Here is a 21,293-nt window from a genome sequence, read left to right as displayed (position 1 = left end):
CCCTTTGGTTTCTTTGTTCCATTGATTTTGCCACATCTTTTTGATCTGTCCCTTTATCACCACCTTAGCTTCTGACTTGCTAATATTTATATTTATGTGCTTATTTCCACTCTTCAAAGCACATTTTGCTGCTTTATCTGCCTTTTCATTCCCATCAATTCCAACATGTGCAGGGACCCACACAAACCTAACAGACAAATGTATTTGATGAATTCTGAATAATGATTGTAGTATTTCATACAATAAGTCCTCTCTACTCCTGGAGTTGCAAAATTTTAAACTCATTCATGCTGCACATGAATCTGATGCAATTACCACTCTCGCTGGCCTGACCTCCTCTACCCATTGCAAAGCAATAATCATGGCCATCATTTCACATGCATATACAGATATATCATCGGTAATTCTCTTTCCACACTCAACATTAAACTCAGGGATTACTACTGCTGCTGCTGCTCTACCTGTTTTAGGATCTTTAGAACCATCGGTATAAATCTGTAAATAACCGTAATAATTTCCTCTGATGTATGAATTAAAGATCTTATAATTTCCCCCATATTCATCTCTCATCAGTTCAAGGAGGCTAAAATCTATCTCTGGCTGTGGTAAAAACCAAGGAGGTAACGTTATAGTTGGCAGAACTACTGTTGGAGAGTAATTCCTCTCCATTATACCCATTTCACTTGCCCTTTTCCTAACAACCCAACCAAAGCTATTTATTTGCCTCTTTCCATGTCCCCAGCATGGTTCAACAGCACTTATTGCAGGATGGTTATTATGTCCTTGTAAATTCACCCAGTATGTTGTCATGATTTGCTGTCTTCTTAGCTCCAATGGCATTTCCCCCATTTCTACCTGTAACGCTGGCACAGATGTTGTTTTAAAAGCCCCACTACATATCCTTAATGCTTGTGCTTGTATTACATCCAATCTTTTCAACAAGGTTTTAGATGCTGAATTAATCTTGTGACCATGAATTTTGAAGCGGACCACAAAGCGTCCATTAGCTTTCATAATAAAAGTCTCTACAGTGAAAAATGTGACGAAGCCTGTTAAAAATATGTCCGGGTCATATTTCATAATAATAATAATAATTTAAAAATAATAATGCATTAACAATTAAATTCATCGAGGATAATCAGGATTACAACTAAGCACATTTTAAAAGTAAAACATCCACAACAAGTTTTGTCAAGCAAGTTTCTAACCTGAGGAAACCTGCATTCAAATTCTGCCCTTTCGTATTATTCTTCATTCGTAGTTTATTCTCATTTATCACTTCCATTCCTGTTAACAGCGCAAAGAGAAAAACTTGACAATCAAATTTAATTAGCAGCATCTCTTGCCTTAGAACAACACTATAAATTGTGGTTTGGTTGAGAAGGGCACAAGCTACGCTTCTCGTCTTTCAGGCATTTGATGAGCTCAAATAAGCACTATAGTTACAAATGGGACACACATTTCCCCAGTGTCCAGGACCAGTGACACATTCCTGAACCCCTGACCTAAGAGCTGCAAATATACACACACACAGCACGTGTCTAATTTCAACAGACAACTAAACACCAGGAGAGAGATGATGAGACAGGGAAATAGTAAAAAACATAAAAAGCTGTTTTATTCAAGAGACACTCCTGAGGTTAGTTAGCTGGCAAACTGCTGTATGAAAAACGCTGAAATTCTTTAAATGTGTAACCTAGTAAAACAATATCAACACTCTCTACATTTCAGTGTAAACAGAGCAATTGAAGATTTTAAGAGATATCACTAGAAAAACAAATTCATCATTGGATTTGAAAAACTCACTGCTAGGTTCAAAGTTCACTTTTGAGTATACAAAGTATGACTGAGGAACATTTCAACAAATGTGAAATACCATGTATAACATAATTCATTGGGGAAACGGGATCATTTCAAGTCCTCAGAAAAAGTCTTTTATTTTGAACCATTCAACCGTTCTCAGGAACTTAACTTTCATTGGCAGAAATGTCTTTTTCATATAGCTCTTCCACAATCTCCTCAGCAGGTTCTTCTTCTTCTTCAGAGTCATACACATGTTCTTCAATTTCTTCCAAGTCTTTCTGCTTCTCAGTTTCTTCTAGTGGCTCCTGCAACGTCTGCCCCCGACTGATATCTTCAACCACCTGATCTTCAGAGAAGTTCTCAACAGCCTCGGCCACCCTTGTGTCAGTTCCTGTTTCTTCCACGAAAGTTGGGTCTTCTTTGGCAAGAACAGCTTCTTCTTCTTGATCTGGAATCTCCTCAGTTATTTCATCCCCCTCAGTTATTGCTTGCTCTTCAATAATGTCTCCAACGTTGACCTGAACTTCCTCAGATATCGCATCCCCTTCAGTTACTGCTTGCTCCTCAATAACATCTCCATCGCTGACCTGAACTTCCTCAGTTATCGCATCCTCCTCAGTTACTACTTGCTTCTCAATAGATTCTTCTTCCCCGAGGACCTGAGCCTCCTCAGCTGGTACTTCCTTGTCAGATACCTGCATCTCCTCAGGCATTTCATCCTGTTGAGTAACTGCTTCCTCCTCAACAATATCCTGGTGGAATGGAACCTCATCAGCTTGTTCATCCTCCTCAGTTACTGCTTGCTCTTCAGCAACATCTTCTTTGACTTCAGATTCCTCAGGAATTGTATTCTCATCGGCTTGTTTTTCAACAGGTTCTTCCCCATGAACCTGAACCTCTTCAGCTGGCTTGTCCTCCTCAGGCACCACTCGTTCCCCTTCTTCAACATGAAACTCCTCTACTGTTTCCTCCTTGGTAATGGCTTGATCCTTTGCTTCAACTCCTTCATCCTTGATTGGAACTTCCTCCTGAGTTTCTGCTTGCTCCACTTGCTGCTCCTCTACTGGGATATTTTCCTCTGAACTGGATAGCTGGCTTTCAGATAACATCTGAAACACAAAAAACATTAGAATGCGACATGCCAAAATGATCATATATGGAAAAAATGAAACTATACCTGACTCTGGACGATCTCAGGTTGGGCAGCGAGGTGAGAGTGAAGGCAATGAGTACTCTTTTGATGGTCCTCCAGACTCCTACGGACAGCCATAAGTTGATCCTCAAGAGCTTGGGATCTTCTTGCCTGTTTCATCTCCAGTATGTTCCTGGAAGACACCAAATTAAGATGAATTAGGAATAATCGGTATCAGTAACAACACCAAATTGCTAAAGACCTGAAATGCTACAGAAAATCCCACAAAGCCCCTTAGGTTACTCACTTGATGTCCATCACTTCCTGTCTGTTTCTTTTAAGAGCCCTCTTGTTGCTGATAAAGGATTCCTTCAGGCTTGAAAGTTCCATTCTTTGTTCCTCCAACTCAGATGTGAGACCTTCTATAGTGGACATCTGCTCATCGAGATGTGTTTTGGTGACCAAAACAGTGTCTGTGAGTCCAGAAATGGTAACAGCTACCTCAGAGTTTGCAGTAAGGATAGAATTAAGATTCTGCTTCAGAGTTTCAATTTCTTCAGTCTTATTCTTGACCACTGCATTTAACGTTGCAGTGGAAACAGACTCCTGCTGGAGTTCAGAAAGTTTGGCATTCATCTCAGACTGAAGAGACCAGAATTGGCTTTGAAGATCAGTAGATTTGATTTTTTCTGAGGTGGCTAGTGCAACATCTGCCTTTTTTTGGGCCTGTGTGTAAGCCTCTTCCAGTGCTTGTAGACGCTCTTCAAAAACACCCACATTGGCAATCTAAATATATAAACAACATATTTTATTTCAACATATGAAGTTCTATTATTAATCTGATCAATATGCAACATTTCACCAATTTAGCCATGCATTGAGCCTAACCAGTGTTATATCCATCTACAATTGCAGTTTGCCTCTGAAAATTAATCAATCATGCATTAAATCTACAGTGTTGTAGTAATTAATTCATTTCACACAAGGCCACTGTGAATAATTTAGGATTTAAAAAATAAATTGATTTTATAAGTTTGTTCATGACATGCTCTGTTGTCAGTGGTGTTGGCAGCTAGTTACACTAGCGATGAGTTTTATGATTAACTTGATTCAGAGGAAAGTACTATAAAAACTGCTGGCATTGATCTTTGCATTAGGTAGCTACCAAAGAAATGTGTAATTCAAATGTATAATCTTAATTTTATCATAATGTGAATATAATCATAATACTATAAATTTGAACAGACCAACACCATTGAAATTTTAAAACATCATGGTTTTGAAACACGTTTACCCAATGACACCACGTGGTTACGATTAACCTCTAACTCCAAATGACCTGGAACGATTTCCTAGAGTGTTTTCCACAAAGGGCCTATTGAATTTAAGTTGCTGGAAAACATTTAAAGTAGCGATATTTCTTTTAATTCAAATTGCATTAATAACATTTTATGAATGTGAGTACTACTTATGCTAAACATTAAATATTTTACAACAACATTATTTATGCTACATATATATAGTTGTAAATGATCACTTTAATCCAAAGTTATAAAGTAAATGCCATGATGGTGTACTTTTTTATTGGATGTAGAGTTGACAAGACTATTATTAAAGTGAATTACAACATTTGGTACTGCAGTTCTAGAATGACCATCAGTGAAAGGAAAATTGTTTGACATTTTTAAATGAATGGCTTACTTTAATACATTACATTTCTGATCACTAATGCAGAGCTTACTGCCTTTCAAGTGAAAGAGCAATTTACGTGTTTATTTATATCTTTACTTTTACATGTTGGTTAGGATACCATTTGCATAATGTCCTTTAAACAAACCAGCATGGCAAAAGGAAACACGATCCTCCTCCGAACACACTATTAATGGCCTGGGAGACACATGACACAATTCAGCGAATGGAATATTCAAAGGGCACATGAGGCATACTTTCAGAGCTGTTAGTATTATGTATTTTTACAATTAAAATACAAATAATTCACAATGTACACCATAATATATCAACTTGTGCAAGTACTATGTGCTTAGTACAAAATGTTCCAGAGCGCACAAATTGTGTTCCTGTGCGTAAAAGTCATGAACTGGATTATTTTATTTCAAAGTTACCTTGTAATAAGAAAAATGCATTTCTTACGAATTTATAACTAAATTTAGGGTATCTCAAAATCAAATACCTGTGCATTACCCACCCCTAACTGTTGTTGGAACTTGGTTATCCTAAGTTGCATTGCATTGACTGTCTCTGTCAGACTGTCGATGGTTTGCTGCTGCTGGCTGCAGAACCAGACCGCCGTTGATCCCCCGACAGCGAAAATAAAGAAAACAATGGCAGGGACTGCATATTCTTTAAATCCTCTCGGTGGTGTTACAGATGGCGTCTCCAAGAGCAGCAAACTGTCGTCCTGCTTATTGGTACTTTTTCCTTTGCGCTTGGTCATCTTGGCTTCGCGGAGGATCTGCACTGTAGACTGCAACACTCCCCCTTTCTCTGATTTACTCAGTGATTTGGGTACCGTTCTACCAGACCGCAACGCTGTATTGGCCCACAACGACGGGGAACAATCAAAAGTGAACTTTCAAGCACGAGGAACGTGAGTAGGGGGCGTTGCGCACTGGAGGCAGTCTCACTTTCATGGCGCCTAGCGGCACGTACAAACTTACCTAATGTTTGAGAGAATTACATAATTTTCAAAAAGCTTTATTTAGGATACTGCATCAAAAAATCTGAAGAGGATACAAAAATCTGATTTTTTTTCTATTTGTCTATAATGATACTGATCCATGGATCTAGTCAGTAGGCATCTATATTACAATACAATAATTTGATTAAATAGTTAACTTAATTACAATTCTGTCATCATTTACTCACCCTCCACTTGTTCCAAACCTGTATGAATTTCTTTATTCTGTTGAACACAAAAGAAGGTATTTTGAAAAATGTTATCTGAACAGTTGATGGGCACCATTGACTTCCATAGTAGTAAAAAAAAAAAAAAAAAGATCGAAGTCAATGGGGCCCATCAACTGTTCTGATACCAACATTTTTCAAAATATCTTATTTTGTGTTCAACAGAAGAAAGAAACTCACATGGAGGGTGAGTAAACGATGACGGAATTTTCATTCTGGAAGTTAACTACTCCTTTAAGAACATTGCGCTGTTTATTTAATTTTATTTCTCTTACTCTGTTTTACAGACTCTCTAAAACTTTCAAACTGGTTGATGATAAAGTTTCTCTTTAGATTTTCAGCAGACATATGAAGACTTTGGTTAGGCCGTTCAAGGATGAGATTGCATTGCATTAGGTATTTGGCTCCAGGAGTCTTGGTGGGTCCAAGCTTTTTCATTTCACAGTGATGGATGTTATCAAACTTTGCACCTGGGTATCAATACAGTTTTATTGAATGTAAACATAATTAATGGCTGGATCTTCTTTGTCTGACATCCAGACTGCTATGACTTTATGCACTGTAGATCGTCACAGACGGCTTCTAGTTTTTGAGCTATCTCAAGGTAACCTGATGCTTCTAAAGGAATGAAACATGATTCTGCTTAGCTGATAGATAGATATATAGATAGATAGATAGACATTCAATACATATATGTCGAGATATCCTTTTATTTTATTTTTTATTTTTTATTTAAGATCACATCAATTATTACATTTGTCACTTTCAAGAAATATGATCACAAACGGTGTTGTTTGAAGTCGTCCTTTCTTTTCTCTGTAAGACAAGAAAACAAAAATATAGTAGTTGTTGCCTAAAAGTTGAAATCATATGAATCATAAACCTCATATCTTATTAACCAAAATAGGTTAATTAATATTAAAATAGAAGACATACATTTGACTATAAGTTTGGTGGAGCACTCATCATTAGGGGCTTTCGGCTACAACCTTGTATTCTCCCATGTCTTTGGGTCCAACCCTCAGGATGATTTGTGATGTAGTAGTTGGGGTTTGTGTTGAGGCTGACATTATTATGGTACCAGGTAATATGAGGGGTTGGGTTGCCCGTCACAGCACAGCTCATGTAGCACTCATAACCTGGCGGAGCAGCGTGAAATTTCAGAGGGACAATAAATTTGGGGGCTGCCTGGAAGTCGAGGGTCTTTGATACAGGCATGCTATATGTGAATTTTTCTGGAAGAGATAAAACATTTGTGAAAAGTGATTATTTCAGTGTAGTAATGTCCATTTTTGGCCACCTCACATTATGCATCACTGCATATCTTACACAATTATCTGTTTGTGCATCTGGGTTACATTGTCCAAGTGAAGGTACAATAGAAGCTGGAGGGCAGTGAGCAATTTATGAAGCACATGAAGTGCAGACCATCACTGGCAAAGCAATTATCCAGAGCTACTGTAGTAGGCCACCTCATACTGCATCTGTAAGCCTTATAGGTACAACATGTTCAGAACAAGGCGGATATAGTTTAGTGGCGATGTGTCAGAGACAGCAGCACAAATCCCAGAAGTATAAACCTGGATAAGGGTGACCCATAAATAGAGTTTCATAGATCTTCTATCATCACTGCGCCCTTGAGCAAGACACTTATCTCTGGCTTCTCCAAGGGACTCACTGCAATTAGTGTTCTGTAAATTGCTTTGGGAAAAGGTGTCTGTTAAATGGCAAGTAGCCTAGACCAGTAGCACCGCTGTAATGCAGCCGAAACCAATGATTGTCCAAACGGAATTTGTTTTCAGGCTTTTTTATTGGGTAGTTGATGCATAATGAGACTATGGATTATTTGTTAATCACTAACAAGGTTTGAGATAGAAATGTATATGAATATATGACATATAAATGTCCCTGAGGCAATCCAGTCTAAAAGAAAAAGTTCACCCAAAAATGAAAAATCCACCATAAATCCACCCTCCAATTGTTCCAAACCTGTATGAGTTTCTTCCCTCTGCTGAACACAAAAGAAGATATTTCGAAGAATGTTGGTAACCAAACAGTTGATGGTAGCCACTGACTTCCATAGTATTTTTTTCCATACTAAGAAAGTCAGTGGCTACCATCTACTGTTGGTTACCAACATTACCAACATACCTTCTTTTGAGCTCAAGAGAAGAAATAACCTGCAGGTCTGGAATAACCTGAGGGTGAATAAATTTTTTTTTTTTTAAATAAAAAAAAAAGTATTTTGGGAGAACTATCCCTTTAAAATCTGTAGTAAGAATGAAACAATTAGTAAAATTCTGTTTAGAAATAGAGCTAGAGCATTTCATGTCATCTGCTCTTTTTAATATTTTTTTACCAGTACCATTTTTAAAAACTGTCAACAAAGTTATCCACAAACCTCTTTTTTTGGTGGTTCCCCAAACTGGAGACACTGAGGGCTCTGAGAGGCTTATATCATTATTGGCAAACACTCTGAAATTGTAGTCTCTTCCAGGCAAGATGTTAATGACTGTGAATTTGTTGTTGAACAAGTGGTCAACCACTGTATGCCTTGTTTATTTGACAGAGTCCCGCTTCATCACCATGTAATGCAGATGGTTGTCTCGTTTCTCATCGGGAGAAGGAGTCCACGACAGAGTCACAGTGCCTTGGACATTTTGTTCTAGTTCTACTTGACCTGGAGGCTTGGGATCATCTGGAGATGAAAAATAAACAGGTACCCATATAGCATATTATCTGAAGTCATTATTTAGAGTTAGAACCATACCATGGGGTTTGATATTCAGATAAAAATTAAATGTAGTTTTATTTTTGTACAGTCATTTTATGTATCACTATGATTTAAAATATTATGAAATACTATTAAGGAATATTACTAAAATATGAATAACATGTCCTTAATATTAGTTAAGTTTTAGGTAATAAATGTAAGGAGTTTAGTTACCAGTCACTCTTATTTCAATAGTTAAGGTGTCCTGGCCCACCATATTCTTCACATTGACAGTATAAATGTCAGTATAAGACAGCTCTGATGTGTAAATAAATATCTGAGAACCTTTTTAAAATTTAGTAATTGTCACATTTTTGGCTACTTTAGCACCATCCTTTAGCCATGTTATGTCTGGTAAAGGAGAGGCCTGTGGATAAAATAAAACAAATACTCAGACCTGATATTTACAAAAAGCCCAAAAGAGTGTTAATATTTTGTCACGTTTAAATATGCTTTCGGCAAAATAATATTATTGTAAACCATTCAAATATTTTGATACTCTACCTCAAACCTGACACTGACACAAACCGTGTTTCCAGCTTTAACAACCATGAAACTTTTCATTTTTTTGTCAGTGAACTTTGGCTTTACTAATAAAAAAAAAAAAGGCAGATTAACATATCTTTGTGTGAAACTTAAAGCTAAAAGTCGAAGATATTTAAAAAAACATGAATCTTTACTTGGAGGAGGCATGGCGATGATGTAATTGTCAAAGCTCTGTGGAAGCCCCTCTCCTCCTTCATTGACTGCTATAACTCTAACCCAATACATGGCCATTGACTTCAATCCCAGTGAAGGAAGTCTGAATCACTGTGTTTGTATTGCAACGGCTCCACTCAAGTTGGCCTGTGGGTCTGATTTCCACAAAATAGACTTTTGCTTCATCTTCCTCACCTTTGACTTCTGTAGGTTTAGTCCAGGAAAGAGATAGACTGGTGTAGCTTGATCCAGTTATTTTGAGGTCTTTGGCCTTACCAGGAGGCTCTGGGGGAAACAACATCATAAATATTTACTTAATATTTTACTTAAAAATGAAGGATATTTTTGTACTCTGTCTGACAAGTCATCATTTCAGTACAGGGAGGTATCAAGTATGAATTTGTTGAACATGTCTTACTTTTGGGGTCCCTTGCAATTGCACATGCAGACGGCCCACTTGGTTCCCCAGGCCCGCATGTGTTAATAGCACTCACTCTGAACTCATACTCCACACCGTCGATTACATCTTTTACTGCATATTTTTTGTCTAAATATGAAAAGAAAAAATTAAAAGTGTTTTGTATTTTTAAATGAGAGAAGACTATGCTACTTTAAATATTTCTTAAATTAATTTATGTGTAAATTAATTTTCAAGACCTCTGATTGGCTCATTTTTTGGGTTTGCTTGGCTCCAAAAATGGCTGCCCTTTTTGCATTTTTTCTACATTGTATCAAATGATACTGCCCCCTCCAGTGCTGGAGGGAGGAAACCAGGCCAAGTTAATGGAGTCTTTAAAGGCACTGACTATTTTAGGAGGAGCAGGAGAGCCAGGGAATGCTGAGAACAAAAAGAACACATTCTATTAACATTTCCTTTTGATAACTGATAAGCACCCACTAACTGATAACTACTACATCAAAATATAGAAAGAAATAAGGAATCTCACCCAAAGTGCTGGCAGCAATATCATTAGTTGTCGCGACGTCATTGAAGCCCTCTGAGTTTTTTGCCCGGATTCTGTATTAGTACTTTCGACCACAATCTATGTTTGTGTCTCTAGGTAGGCTGTCCAGGAATGTCTCCAATTTTAGTCCAGGTGTTCCGTCCCAGCTGCTGTCGCTCCAGGTTGTAATTAGTCACTGGACAACCACCATCGTCCTTTGGGGGTCTCCATTTAAACTCAATGGCACACAAGGAGCTTTCTATGATTTCTACAGGTCCTTGTGGTGGAGTTGGCCTGTCTGGAAGAACAAAAAAGTATAGAGTACTGATATATCACAATGGTAGAACAGGTGATTAGTTGTCTAACAACCAAACAGTTGAGGTCAGTTAGGCAAAGTTTTTTGTTCTTTTGTAGTTTTGATATTTTTAGTGATGGTTCTTTAATTAGCATGCAAACAGCTATAGCATTGTAAGAGCTGTATGCTACAGCTATACATCAATTACAGACATATGTCTTTGACTGCTGCATGAAGATGTATATAGGTTTAATATTCTTCTAAAATATGCCTTCACATAACTTTTTTTTTTTTTGCAGTTTTAGGCAATCTTAATATTAGGCTTACAATACATACCAAGTACTGTAAGTTTCGATGTTGCCTCTACAGTGGCAAATTCATTCTTGATTTTGAATTTTATCTCTCCAGTGTCTTTGCACTGACACTTAGTAAGAAGTAGACGGCTATGAGCTTGACACTGTGACCCTCCAGCAACTCTTCGCCATCTTAAATGGTTCTTTTCCTGAAAAAGGTATTTGAAGGAAGCATTTTCTCCTGCTTTGACAATAACAGGGTCTGATAATTTACTCAAGGCATCTGCATCAATTTTGGGTGGATCTGAAAAAAAGAGAAGAAAGAGAATTTGCTGTAAACAAGGGCTGGGTGGTAGAGGTGTTGTTTATTTATAGAGAGGAATAAACATCCATACAGCATGTCTCTTATATGGGTCGGATGTTAAGACATTACATTTTACAGAAAGCATACCATTTTGAAGTGATGCATCAAAAGAGTATATCATATAAGGTGCCTGTCTAATTCTACCTGTGAGAGGTTATCATCACCACCTGATAACTTTTCCAAAAACCTGCCCCCACCATAGAGCTTACACTGCCCTCTAGTGGCTAAGGCAAAGAATGTAAATAATCCATTATGGCTCCTACAAAATTAGATGCGTTTTACAGCCAGCTTTATGTTGACATGAAAAGAGAAAAGCAGAAAACACACTTACTTTGAACAGATAATGCAGCCTCTGATTTATGTCCTTCTGCCTCAAACTTATATTTCCCAGCATCTCTTTCTTGGCAGTCATGGATGATTAGTTTGTGGTGAGCCCCATCTTTGGCAACTGTCATTCCATCCTTAGACTCCAACTGATGTAAAAGAAAAAAAAAATGCATTTAAATTTTGTAATGCATATATCCACTACCAGTCAAAGATTATTTGGGATTTCTTAATGTTTTTGAAAAAAATCTTTGATGCTCACTAAGGCTGCATTTATTTGAACAAATATACAGTGAAAACAGTGATTTTGTGAAATATTATTACAATTTAAAATAACTATTTTCTATTGAATAGGATTTGTAAAATGTGTTTTATTCTAGTGATGGCAAAGCTGAATTTTCAGCAGCCATTACTCCAGTCTTCAATTGAAAATTCAGCTTTGCCATGGCATCACAGGAATACATTTCATTTTAAAATATATTACAATAGATAACATTATATATATACTACATTTGGTTAACAAATTTCGATAAATATAATAAATTACTGTACACCTTTTTTCCATCTTCACTGCTAAGTTTGCAGAACAACTCTGCTGAATCTCCAACATTGGCTGCAGTATCTGACAACCCGTTCAGGAAGTGGACTCCATGGTCTGGATGAAAGTGCAAAGGAAATATGTCAGACATCATCCCAGCACTGAGAAACAATTGACTTTATATTAATGTGGAGTTTCAGACATGAGCTGTTGTTAGGAATCAGCTCACCGAGTCTTGCACGCTTCTTACGCTTATCACCTGACCCGTCTCCACCTGATCCGTCTAAATCCATCTCCTTTTCCGTGTTTTCCACTCCCATCCCCTAATCCATCTCCCAAGGTACCATCTCCTTCTTTTCCGTTCTTCCCTGTTCCATCACCTTCACTCCCATCTCCCAGGCTGGATTCTCCACTGCCATTTTGTTCATCTCCTTTTCCTGCTGCCATAGCTGCCATCCTTTCAGCAGCTTCTCTCTCGTCCTTGGCCTTCCTGGCTGCCTCATCTCTTTCAGCTTGGGCTCTACGGGCCGCCTCATCTCTTTCAGCTTGGGCCCTCCTGGCCACCTCATCTCGTTCTTCCTGAGCTTTCTGGCTGCCTCATCTTGTTCAGCCTGAGCCCTTCTTGCCGCCTCATCTCTTTCAGCCTGTGACATTCTGGCTACTTCATCTATTTCAGCCTGGGCCATCCTGGCTGCTTCATCTCTTTCAGACTGTGCCCTCCTGGCCGCTTCATCTTTTTCAGCCTGGGCCTTCCTGGCCGCCTTGTCTTTTTCCCTCTGCAGTCTGGCTTTCTCTTCCGCTAAACGTCTGGCTAGTTCACCTGCACCAACACCTTTCTGTTGGCACTGGGATAATCTGAAAACAGTATCAGTTACAGTACATACTACAGACAAAATTCAGAATTGTAAAGTTGTCAACAAAATGGACACGAACAGAAAACATCTGTTCATCAGGTGTTTAATTTAAGATTTCCATCTTGTAAGTCTGTTTGATGTTGTTTGGCTCCATTTTGAACAGTGTGGTAAATTAGTGTATTCTGTGAAATTAACTTGTTTCTAATTAAGATGTTTTCAAGACAAGTCTCTCTTCTGTTCATTAAGGCTGCATTTATTTGATGAAAATACAATGCAAACAGTAATATTGTGAACTATTATTACAATTTAAAAGAACTGCTTTCTATTTTAATACATTTTAAAATCCAATTCCTTCCTTTGATAGCAGAGCTGAATTTTAAGCAGCCATTACTCGAGTCTTCAGTGTCACATGATCATTCTAATATGCAGATTTGCAATATGCAAGACACATTTCTTCTTATTATCAATGTTTAAAAGCCCTTTTGCTGCTTAACGTTTTCATGGTAACCGTGATATGCAACCATTCATATAATTAACAATTTAAAATATATTAAAATAGAAAAAAGTTATTTTAAATTGGATTAATATTTCACATTACTGTTTCTAATGTATTTTTGATTGAATACATGCAGCCTTGGTGAGCATATAAGAGACTTTTTACAAAAACATAAAAAAATCTTCATCATCATTCCAAACTTTTGACCGGTAGTGTATATGCAATTAAAGTGCATGTAGACACAATTAAACACAACCTAAGAGGGAAAATAAATTAATTTACCTTCCACAACCAGAGTCCCCTGGCTTGACCTGAGCCCAGCAATAGCCGTATAGACTCCCTTGTCCTTTTTTTTTTTTTACAGTTTTTCACTTCTAGTTTGTGGACTTGCTTGTCTTCTGACATGTTGATGTCATATTTTTCCCCGTGCTCAACAGAGATGTCACTGGCACACCAGGTGATTTGGGGTACAGGGTCCGATAAGGCACATTCAAACACTGCATCCTGCCCCTCAGTCACTTTAGTGTCTTTCAGTGTGCTATTCAACTCCACGTCAGGCACTGGAGGCACAAAACACTTCTTGAACATTTGGATAACAAGTAAAACTGAAATGGAAAAAGCACATTTTCACTGCACGGCTTCACCAGCCTGTTCTTTAACCTTCAAATATTGCATGTTGCCTAATAGCAGCACTGTAACATTTAATATAATAATAACGTACTTCTAATATTAGTATAATATTAACCTCTTAATCAAAACAACAAACAAAAAAACATTGGTATTATAACTACTTACGCACTAGGGAAGTTGAGAACATGTTTACCTCCTCTACATCCACTTGATATATATAACCCAGCATCTTCTGGGCCAACATCTCTAATGCTGAACAAGTATGTTTCACCAAATGTCTGCATATTATGCTTTGTGGACTCATCAGTTCCATCTCCATAGTTCAAGCATTTCCCCATCCTGGAAATAGTAAATTGAAGTGCATTACTCTCAAAGTATTGTTGATGACATTGAGGCTGTTTAAGTGAGGGCACTTACTTTGAAGAGGAGGATTTTGCTGTTAGGATGCTTTAACTTCATGTCGAGTTCAAATTCTGCTTTGCTATCCGTTTTTACCTCAATCTCTTTCATGCTGTGGATTTTCTCTACATCCTTGAAGACAGAAAAATAAAGAGTGGAGATTTTTCATACTCTATGTATAAAAAACAGTGGTGCGCAAATGACTAATACTCAAAGCAAACAAGACCTTGGACTGCTCTGCCTCTCTTTCCTTCTTCTTCTGTTCTCAGCATCCACCTGAAGTCAGTGACTCCAAATTTCTGACAAATGCCTTCATAATCTTTCCTGGCTGCACTCAGTAACACCTCCCAGAACCTCGGATTGATTTCTCCTTCTTTACATTGTATTTCTTTTCTCTTCACAACCCAAAATGTATTTAGTGTGATTACAGATCAGACTGGTTGTTTTAGTTACTTATAAATGGCCTATCATTATGATTTTCTATGTCTCTATACAATAAATAATCATGTATAAAAGGTAAATATGTGGTGAAAGTAAATATATGATGCAATGATACGTTACGTTTTCTTCAGCATTTTTCTGAACTCATCAGGGTCACTTTTGGGGGCTGAAAAAAATAGATATTTTTTAAGATATTTGGACACTCTGAACTCTCTTTAACAAGCAAAAGATGTTCCAATATTTTTATACTGTTTATTTCATTTTAAGTGTCATTAGCTCTGAGTTACATAAATACCTGGCACTCTTTTCTTGAATCCAACTGAAAAGAAGAGAAACAGATTGATTTAGGCCTATATGATATAGCATTTTTATTTTAATCAGTAATAGAAAACTAACAGATCAATATAATCATATGAACTTTATGAATTTCCTACCCTCAATGACATTCAGTGCAGCAGTACAAACAGCCTTTCCAAAGGGATTAATAGCAAAACATTTGTATATGTCTGCTTGATCTGAATCTACATTTGGTATCTGTAGAATGGAAATAAAAAGCCATACCAAATGTTGTTAAACAATATCAAAACACAGGTAGATAGATAGATAGATAGATAGATAGATAATGAAGATGTTATCAAAATAATATATAATATGTAAGATATCCAGATGCTCCTAATAATGAAGAAAACTATTACCTTCCTGTATAGTTAAGGCTATGGGTTTCCAGATGAAATCAGGAGTAGTAGATCCAGGTGGCAGTTCCTCAATGTACTGTGTGATCATAACACCAGGGACACTGGATCTCTTCCTAAATGCCGCTGAAATATCAGAACAGTGTTTTCAAAAACGAATCATTCCATGATGTTCAGTTTTGTAAAACAATGGAATATGTTTTCCTGAAACTTTACAGAAACAAGGCTATCAAATATGAAATGGCATATTTATGTCTCATGATCTTCAGAGTTTGAAGCTGTGGATTTGTTGTTGACCACATGATGGCGATGTTTCATCACAGCCTTGATCATGAGTACTTCCTGATCTTCACATCTACAGTACTAAACTGCTTGGTTAACAACAAGGTGAGGGTGATGGAACAAAGCAAAACTAAAATAAATGATTTAGATGGTTTTAAGAATTTTGTCATTTGGCATGCCATGATTGTCATGATTTTAGCTTACCGCCTGTTCCTTCTGCTGGCTTCAGCATCTTCAAAATGCGAGATTGGCCTTTAATTCAGAATTTGTAATGGAATTTGTCTTATCTAAAATCTAGAAGAGAGGGCAAAAATCAGTACATGGCATATGCAATCATTACTATTGTTATTATAACAATTTATAGGGTGAAAACAAGTTAAAGTAGGAAACATAACACAATACAACCTTAAATTAATCCTAAACTGACATCATTTCTGATATCATTTCATGGGACGTCATACAATATTTGGACAGAAGTGAGGACCAATAGCACTGTTCCAGTTTGCAGTATGTTAGAAACGTTTGGAAAAATTATGATTCGTGATCATTTAAAAGAATACCAATGACAAATGATTATAAAGTGTCCCATCACCATAGCAAACAGATATGATTAACTCTACGAGGTGCATTTATTTTTCTTGTTCTACAGTCAGACTTCTGTTATTGTCACTGAGAGCATTATTATTATAAGGTATTATCCCTGATAAAGGGCTGATATGTTTAAATAAGGAATATGAAACGCTATTTGCCAGCCACATGTCCCATACTACCTTGTGAACATCACCCGGTTTGCCATGAATGCACCCTTCACAAGATTCAAGGAATATGCCCTCTGTAGAAATGTTTTATAACCACATGCTATATACATACATGTATATAGAATACCATTTTACTGTTTTGATGCCTACTGTCTAGTCAATAACCAAAAACTACACCAGTAACTGAACCAATAAAGATATATTAGGAGGTGATATTATGCATTTTAATGGCATAAAATCTTTTTAATGCTATGATAAGGTACATGATCCTTACCAATCATTTTACAAGCATTTTACCCCTGCTTTTGATAGGTCACATACCTCATACATTTATTATAGTTGTGCTACCAGAGCAATCACGCTTTAGCTTAGGAGAGCAAATCATATTTAATTATTATAATAATAGAATATGAGGAGAACTGCTATATAACTGTTTACGTGAAAAAGTAAAGCACTTTCACTGATAACACACTCAACATAAAAGCAGGATACTACGGTTAGAACATCAGTGTGTTTTAATAGAGCACTACAGATCCTTTGCTACATTAAGTTCTTATAAAACTATTTTATTCAGTTTGACTTTGGCAATTACATGTAAGAAAGCACTTTAACATTGTTTGATAGCATCTAAAACACTTTAGTGCAATCTGAGCATCACAACATCAGTACCATCAGTAGAATCTTATCTATTTAATATGCATCAATAGGCTACTTAGAATCAGATCTGTGGTTGGGTATCTTCCAATATACAAGTCAAACCTGAAATCTGAGATTGCTATTATATTATTTATGTTATTTATTAATAATGATTAATGTGTAATATTGTATATTTCATTGTTCTCATCTGGAAAAAAATTGATGTAAAAGAAGAAAGAAGGAGAAGCAACTCACCCTGCTCTGTCAACACAACCATGTTCGACGTCCCACAATTTATTGCAGTCTCTCCCTTTTGTTCAGCAATAAAACAGTAGTGGGCCAAATTGAAACCTCTCAAGCACTGCAGTCTTATTAGCTGTCACATTAAATCTGTTACTTGGGTGAGGTTTACAGTTGCAAAGGGACAGAGGTCCTGTCCATGGTTCATGGTCATACTTATTCTCTAAATAGTTAGAGTGACATTCAAGTTGCTTTTGTGATGACTGTTCATTTGAAATCTGAGATTGCTATTATATTATTTATGTTATTTATTAATAATGATTAATGTGTAATATTGTATATTTCATTGTTCTCATCTGGAAAAAAATTGATGTAAAAGAAGAAAGAAGGAGAAGCAACTCACCCTGCTCTGTCAACACAACCATGTTCGACGTCCCACAATTTATTGCAGTCTCTCCCTTTTGTTCAGCAATAAAACAGTAGTGGGCCAAATTGAAACCTCTCAAGCACTGCAGTCTTATTAGCTGTCACATTAAATCTGTTACTTGGGTGAGGTTTACAGTTGCAAAGGGACAGAGGTCCTGTCCATGGTTGATGGTCATACTTATTCTCTAAATAGTTAGTGACATTCAAGTTGCTTTTGTGATGACTGTTCATTTGCTATTGCCAGGGACAAGATGTAACATCACCTTTGCCAGAAAACAAGATCTCATTTTTGCTTTTTTGCACTATTTGATCTAGTCATTAGCTACACTATTTAACACCATGTCTATAATGACCTTACATCAGGATGTGTAAAATAAGAATTAAGATAAGTTATGTTGGAAGGCACCACAATAACAGCACTCATCTCAGTAGTTCATTATATTTTGTCTGGTAATGTACCTTCAGATATGAGAGTCTATGTTAAATTCTCATGTTAATGGGACGTGCTATTTATAATTCAACTATGCACAAATAAAAATATATTGATATTATGACTTACGTGCTGGGAATGCAGCCCCAGAGGGTGCCATTTCACATGCACAGGAGCTGACCGCACTTTACATGCCCACACAGTTTAGCAGCTCTCACAAGCTAGTGGTCACATTATCTGGCCCCAATAAAACACAGATATATAATCTTATGACTTTAAACTTTGCCTTGATACCAACAGTGTCGTGCAGGGATGACATACTTTTGTAGGCCAAAACCCAGAAGCGAGTTTTAGCACTTCTCATCCATTGTGCCTAAGTAAATGTTTTTTTGGTCTGTGATGAAGACAAGCTCAAAATATTGTAACGTTTTATTCTACAACATAGGAAAAAAAACATTTTTTTTTTTAGAGCTTTTACTTTTACCTAAATTTTACTTCTGGCTATTGTATTTAGGCTTCAAATTTAATAAAAGTGTGTTCATTTGTGTAGATTATCATGATAAAATGTGTAAGAATCATACACTAGAGCGTATTTTCTGCAATAATCAAAATATAAATTAAAAGCCAATGGAATTTATTTATTTTTTTCTAGAGGGAACAGGGTCATGTTAACTTCCGGGTTGGCCAACAAAAAACCGTCAACGCTGCATCATAGGCTACAGTAGCCTGTATACACTAAAATCTTTAAGACAAGCAAAGATTTCCTCATCGTTTTCCTCCGGTTATCATAAATGAGCGACCGAAGCTTAGCAGCAAATGCGCATGCGCGATCCGACTGGTGTGGAATGTCAGAAGCGCGGTAAATCCAAAAGGCCAAAAGCGTGCGTATGCGTTGTTTTGGCCGTAGGATTTCGGAAACACTCTGTACGTGCACGAGGGATATCGGTATCCAGTAGGGAGTACAAGACGTGTTGCTGCTTTTATAGGAGTGATAACGAGGCAGTGTTGATTTCAGGTGAGCGTTTATCACAAGCTGACAACCCGTCAGTGGAAATTCTTGCTGTCATAGCAAGATTGTGGCGAGGATGATACTACGGCTCAGCCACAACACATTGTTATCTGACATCTGTTCTGAAAAAAGAAAGAGGGGGGAAAAACGGTCCTTGAAGCAGTCAGCTATAAATCTGAGTCAGCCCATTGGTGTGGTAGTATGTAAATATAAGCCAGTACAGTGGATATGAACATTAGCCTCTTGTAGGCCTATTTGTTATTGTTCATTTAATGTATTAACCCTTTGACGCGTACGATCACACCGGTGTGATCAGTCTTGGCTGGTCCCCGAAACGTGCGATCACACCGGTGTGATTAGAACTTTCAGTGCTTCACGTCATCAACTGCTGAATTTAAATCCGCTTTGGCTGGCGCACTAAAAAAACTCACGCTGGGGGCTCAGCTAGAATATTTTAAACTCACGTGCGAAAGGGTTAATTAAATAGTTTTTGAAAAATCTTGGAGTACTGAAATAAATGGTTTGTATTTTAGATTTCATAAAATTCACATTTTGTGATATGCACTACACACTTGCTTTTTGGTAGTGGTTTCAATTGCAATTACTAGGAGGTCAGGGATGCCTGACATTGGAGTTCGTTTTGTGGGGAACCATGCTGAGACTGGAACTATTCAGATTGCAATTTGAAACAGTTCTATCCATGTTCTCATGCTATCGCAGACTTGGATGTCATGTCACTGTACTGCTGAGTGCTGCATGTCTTTGAATATTCTAAACTGTAATTTCAGTGAGAAGGATAATGCTGGGGAATGTATCTGAGAATAAATGTCTGTGAAGCTTTTTCAACCATGTCCAAGAAGAATGTCCAGTCGAGTTCGCTATTCCATAAATACAGAGTTCTGGCATGAAACTCTAGATGGCGCAGTCCGATAGGTCTAGCTCGATCTGACCTGGTGACATCATTGTCACATGGCAGCTGATTGGTTCTCTCCTGTATTGGTAGCCAATGAGCTCGCTGCTCAATATTCAAATACCTGGCTTTTGTTTGCCGTAGCAGTTGGCAGCGCACTTCAGAGCAGCCTAAATCAACATCTAAGATAAGTGAATGCTCTTTTAATCCATATCGCTGTGTATATTTGCGTGGTCTGCCTAATTGAATACAAAATGAGCTAAGTGTCATGTTAGCAGTTTGCATTGTATGCAGCAGCGAAATTTTAAGCATATTAGCAGCAGCATTTAGCATGTTTTTATACAGCTGGAGCAAAAGGCAGTTTAGAGCTTATAATCGCTCTGAGGACACATTAATAGTAACGAACATGAAAACAGGTTAAATGAAATAAGCATTCTTGTGTATGCATTTCAACTGGGGTTCTCCATATACATCGGCGATTATCCCAATGTTCACGTTCATTATTTCTAAGGTCGATGTTTTCATTGTGATGAGTGCGTGGTTGATTTCAGCTGCACACAGCGTCAGAAGCACGCGCTTATCACAGTCATATCAACAATCAACGATAGTGTTGCAGTAGAAGGGAATTAAGAGTTATCGCTATGGGTTGTTCCAGTTCAGAGTGAAATGTATTATGGGTAATGTAGTTCGGAGAAATGTGCTCGTGTGCTATCGTGTGTTGTGTAATTCACAAAACTGAGAAAAAACGTTTATTCTGCTTTATTTGTTCATTCAAGTCAGTCCACGCAGGAGTTTGTGCACTGTAACCCTGATAACTTTATCTACACGAGATAGTAAAATGACATGCATCGGCTAACTTTATCCATCTCATCATTGCACGAAGATGAATTAACGAGCTGTTATGCTGCCGCTAGGAATGATGAAGTGTAGAAAGTAACAGCAGATATTAAATGACTAAATTATGATATTTGCTCAGGTGGATGCTGGGGTCTTATCTATC

The 21,293-nt window shown here is 37.3% G+C and overlaps 1 protein-coding gene and 1 pseudogene across 2 annotated transcripts; both read right to left on the bottom strand.

Moving 5' to 3' along the window:
• Positions 1-1,696: 1,696 nt before the first annotated feature.
• LOC107680725 (protein Ycf2-like) lies at positions 1,697-5,578 on the bottom strand. Of its 2 annotated transcripts, none has more exons than XM_016476761.1 (4): positions 5,127-5,578; positions 3,243-3,721; positions 2,981-3,128; positions 1,697-2,912 (listed from the first exon to the last, which is right to left on the bottom strand). In XM_016476761.1, exons 1-4 carry the CDS (start codon positions 5,388-5,390, stop codon positions 1,968-1,970), a joined length of 1,836 nt encoding a protein of 611 aa, XP_016332247.1. In that variant the 5' UTR covers positions 5,391-5,578; the 3' UTR covers positions 1,697-1,967. The 2 variants fall into 2 exon arrangements, with proteins under 2 accessions (XP_016332247.1, XP_016332248.1); XM_016476762.1 differs by having other exon boundaries at positions 5,142-5,578.
• Positions 5,579-6,625: 1,047 nt separating this feature from the next.
• On the bottom strand, positions 6,626-17,555 carry LOC107680686 (immunoglobulin-like and fibronectin type III domain-containing protein 1; annotated as a pseudogene).
• Between the last annotated feature and the right edge of the window lie 3,738 nt (positions 17,556-21,293).

This window comes from Sinocyclocheilus anshuiensis, unplaced genomic scaffold (genome assembly GCF_001515605.1).
Source record: "Sinocyclocheilus anshuiensis isolate Anshui unplaced genomic scaffold, SAMN03320099.WGS_v1.1 scaffold396, whole genome shotgun sequence".
NCBI lineage: Eukaryota > Metazoa > Chordata > Actinopteri > Cypriniformes > Cyprinidae > Sinocyclocheilus > Sinocyclocheilus anshuiensis.
This window is presented reverse-complemented; position numbering and strand designations above follow the sequence as displayed.

What these genes read in the sequence shown, in the direction of transcription:
- LOC107680725 (XM_016476761.1), bottom strand. Translation starts at nt 5,390, where the DNA reads ATGACCAAGCGCAAAGGAAAAAGTACCAATAAGCAGGACGACAGTTTG. An exon ending in TAGGGGTGGGTAATGCACAG is followed by an intron (nt 3,722 to 5,126) that starts GTATTTGATTTT and finishes TTATATATTTAG; the next exon opens with ATTGCCAATGTGGGTGTTTT. An exon ending in CAGGAAGTGATGGACATCAA is followed by an intron (nt 3,129 to 3,242) that starts GTGAGTAACCTA and finishes GGTGTCTTCCAG; the next exon opens with GAACATACTGGAGATGAAAC.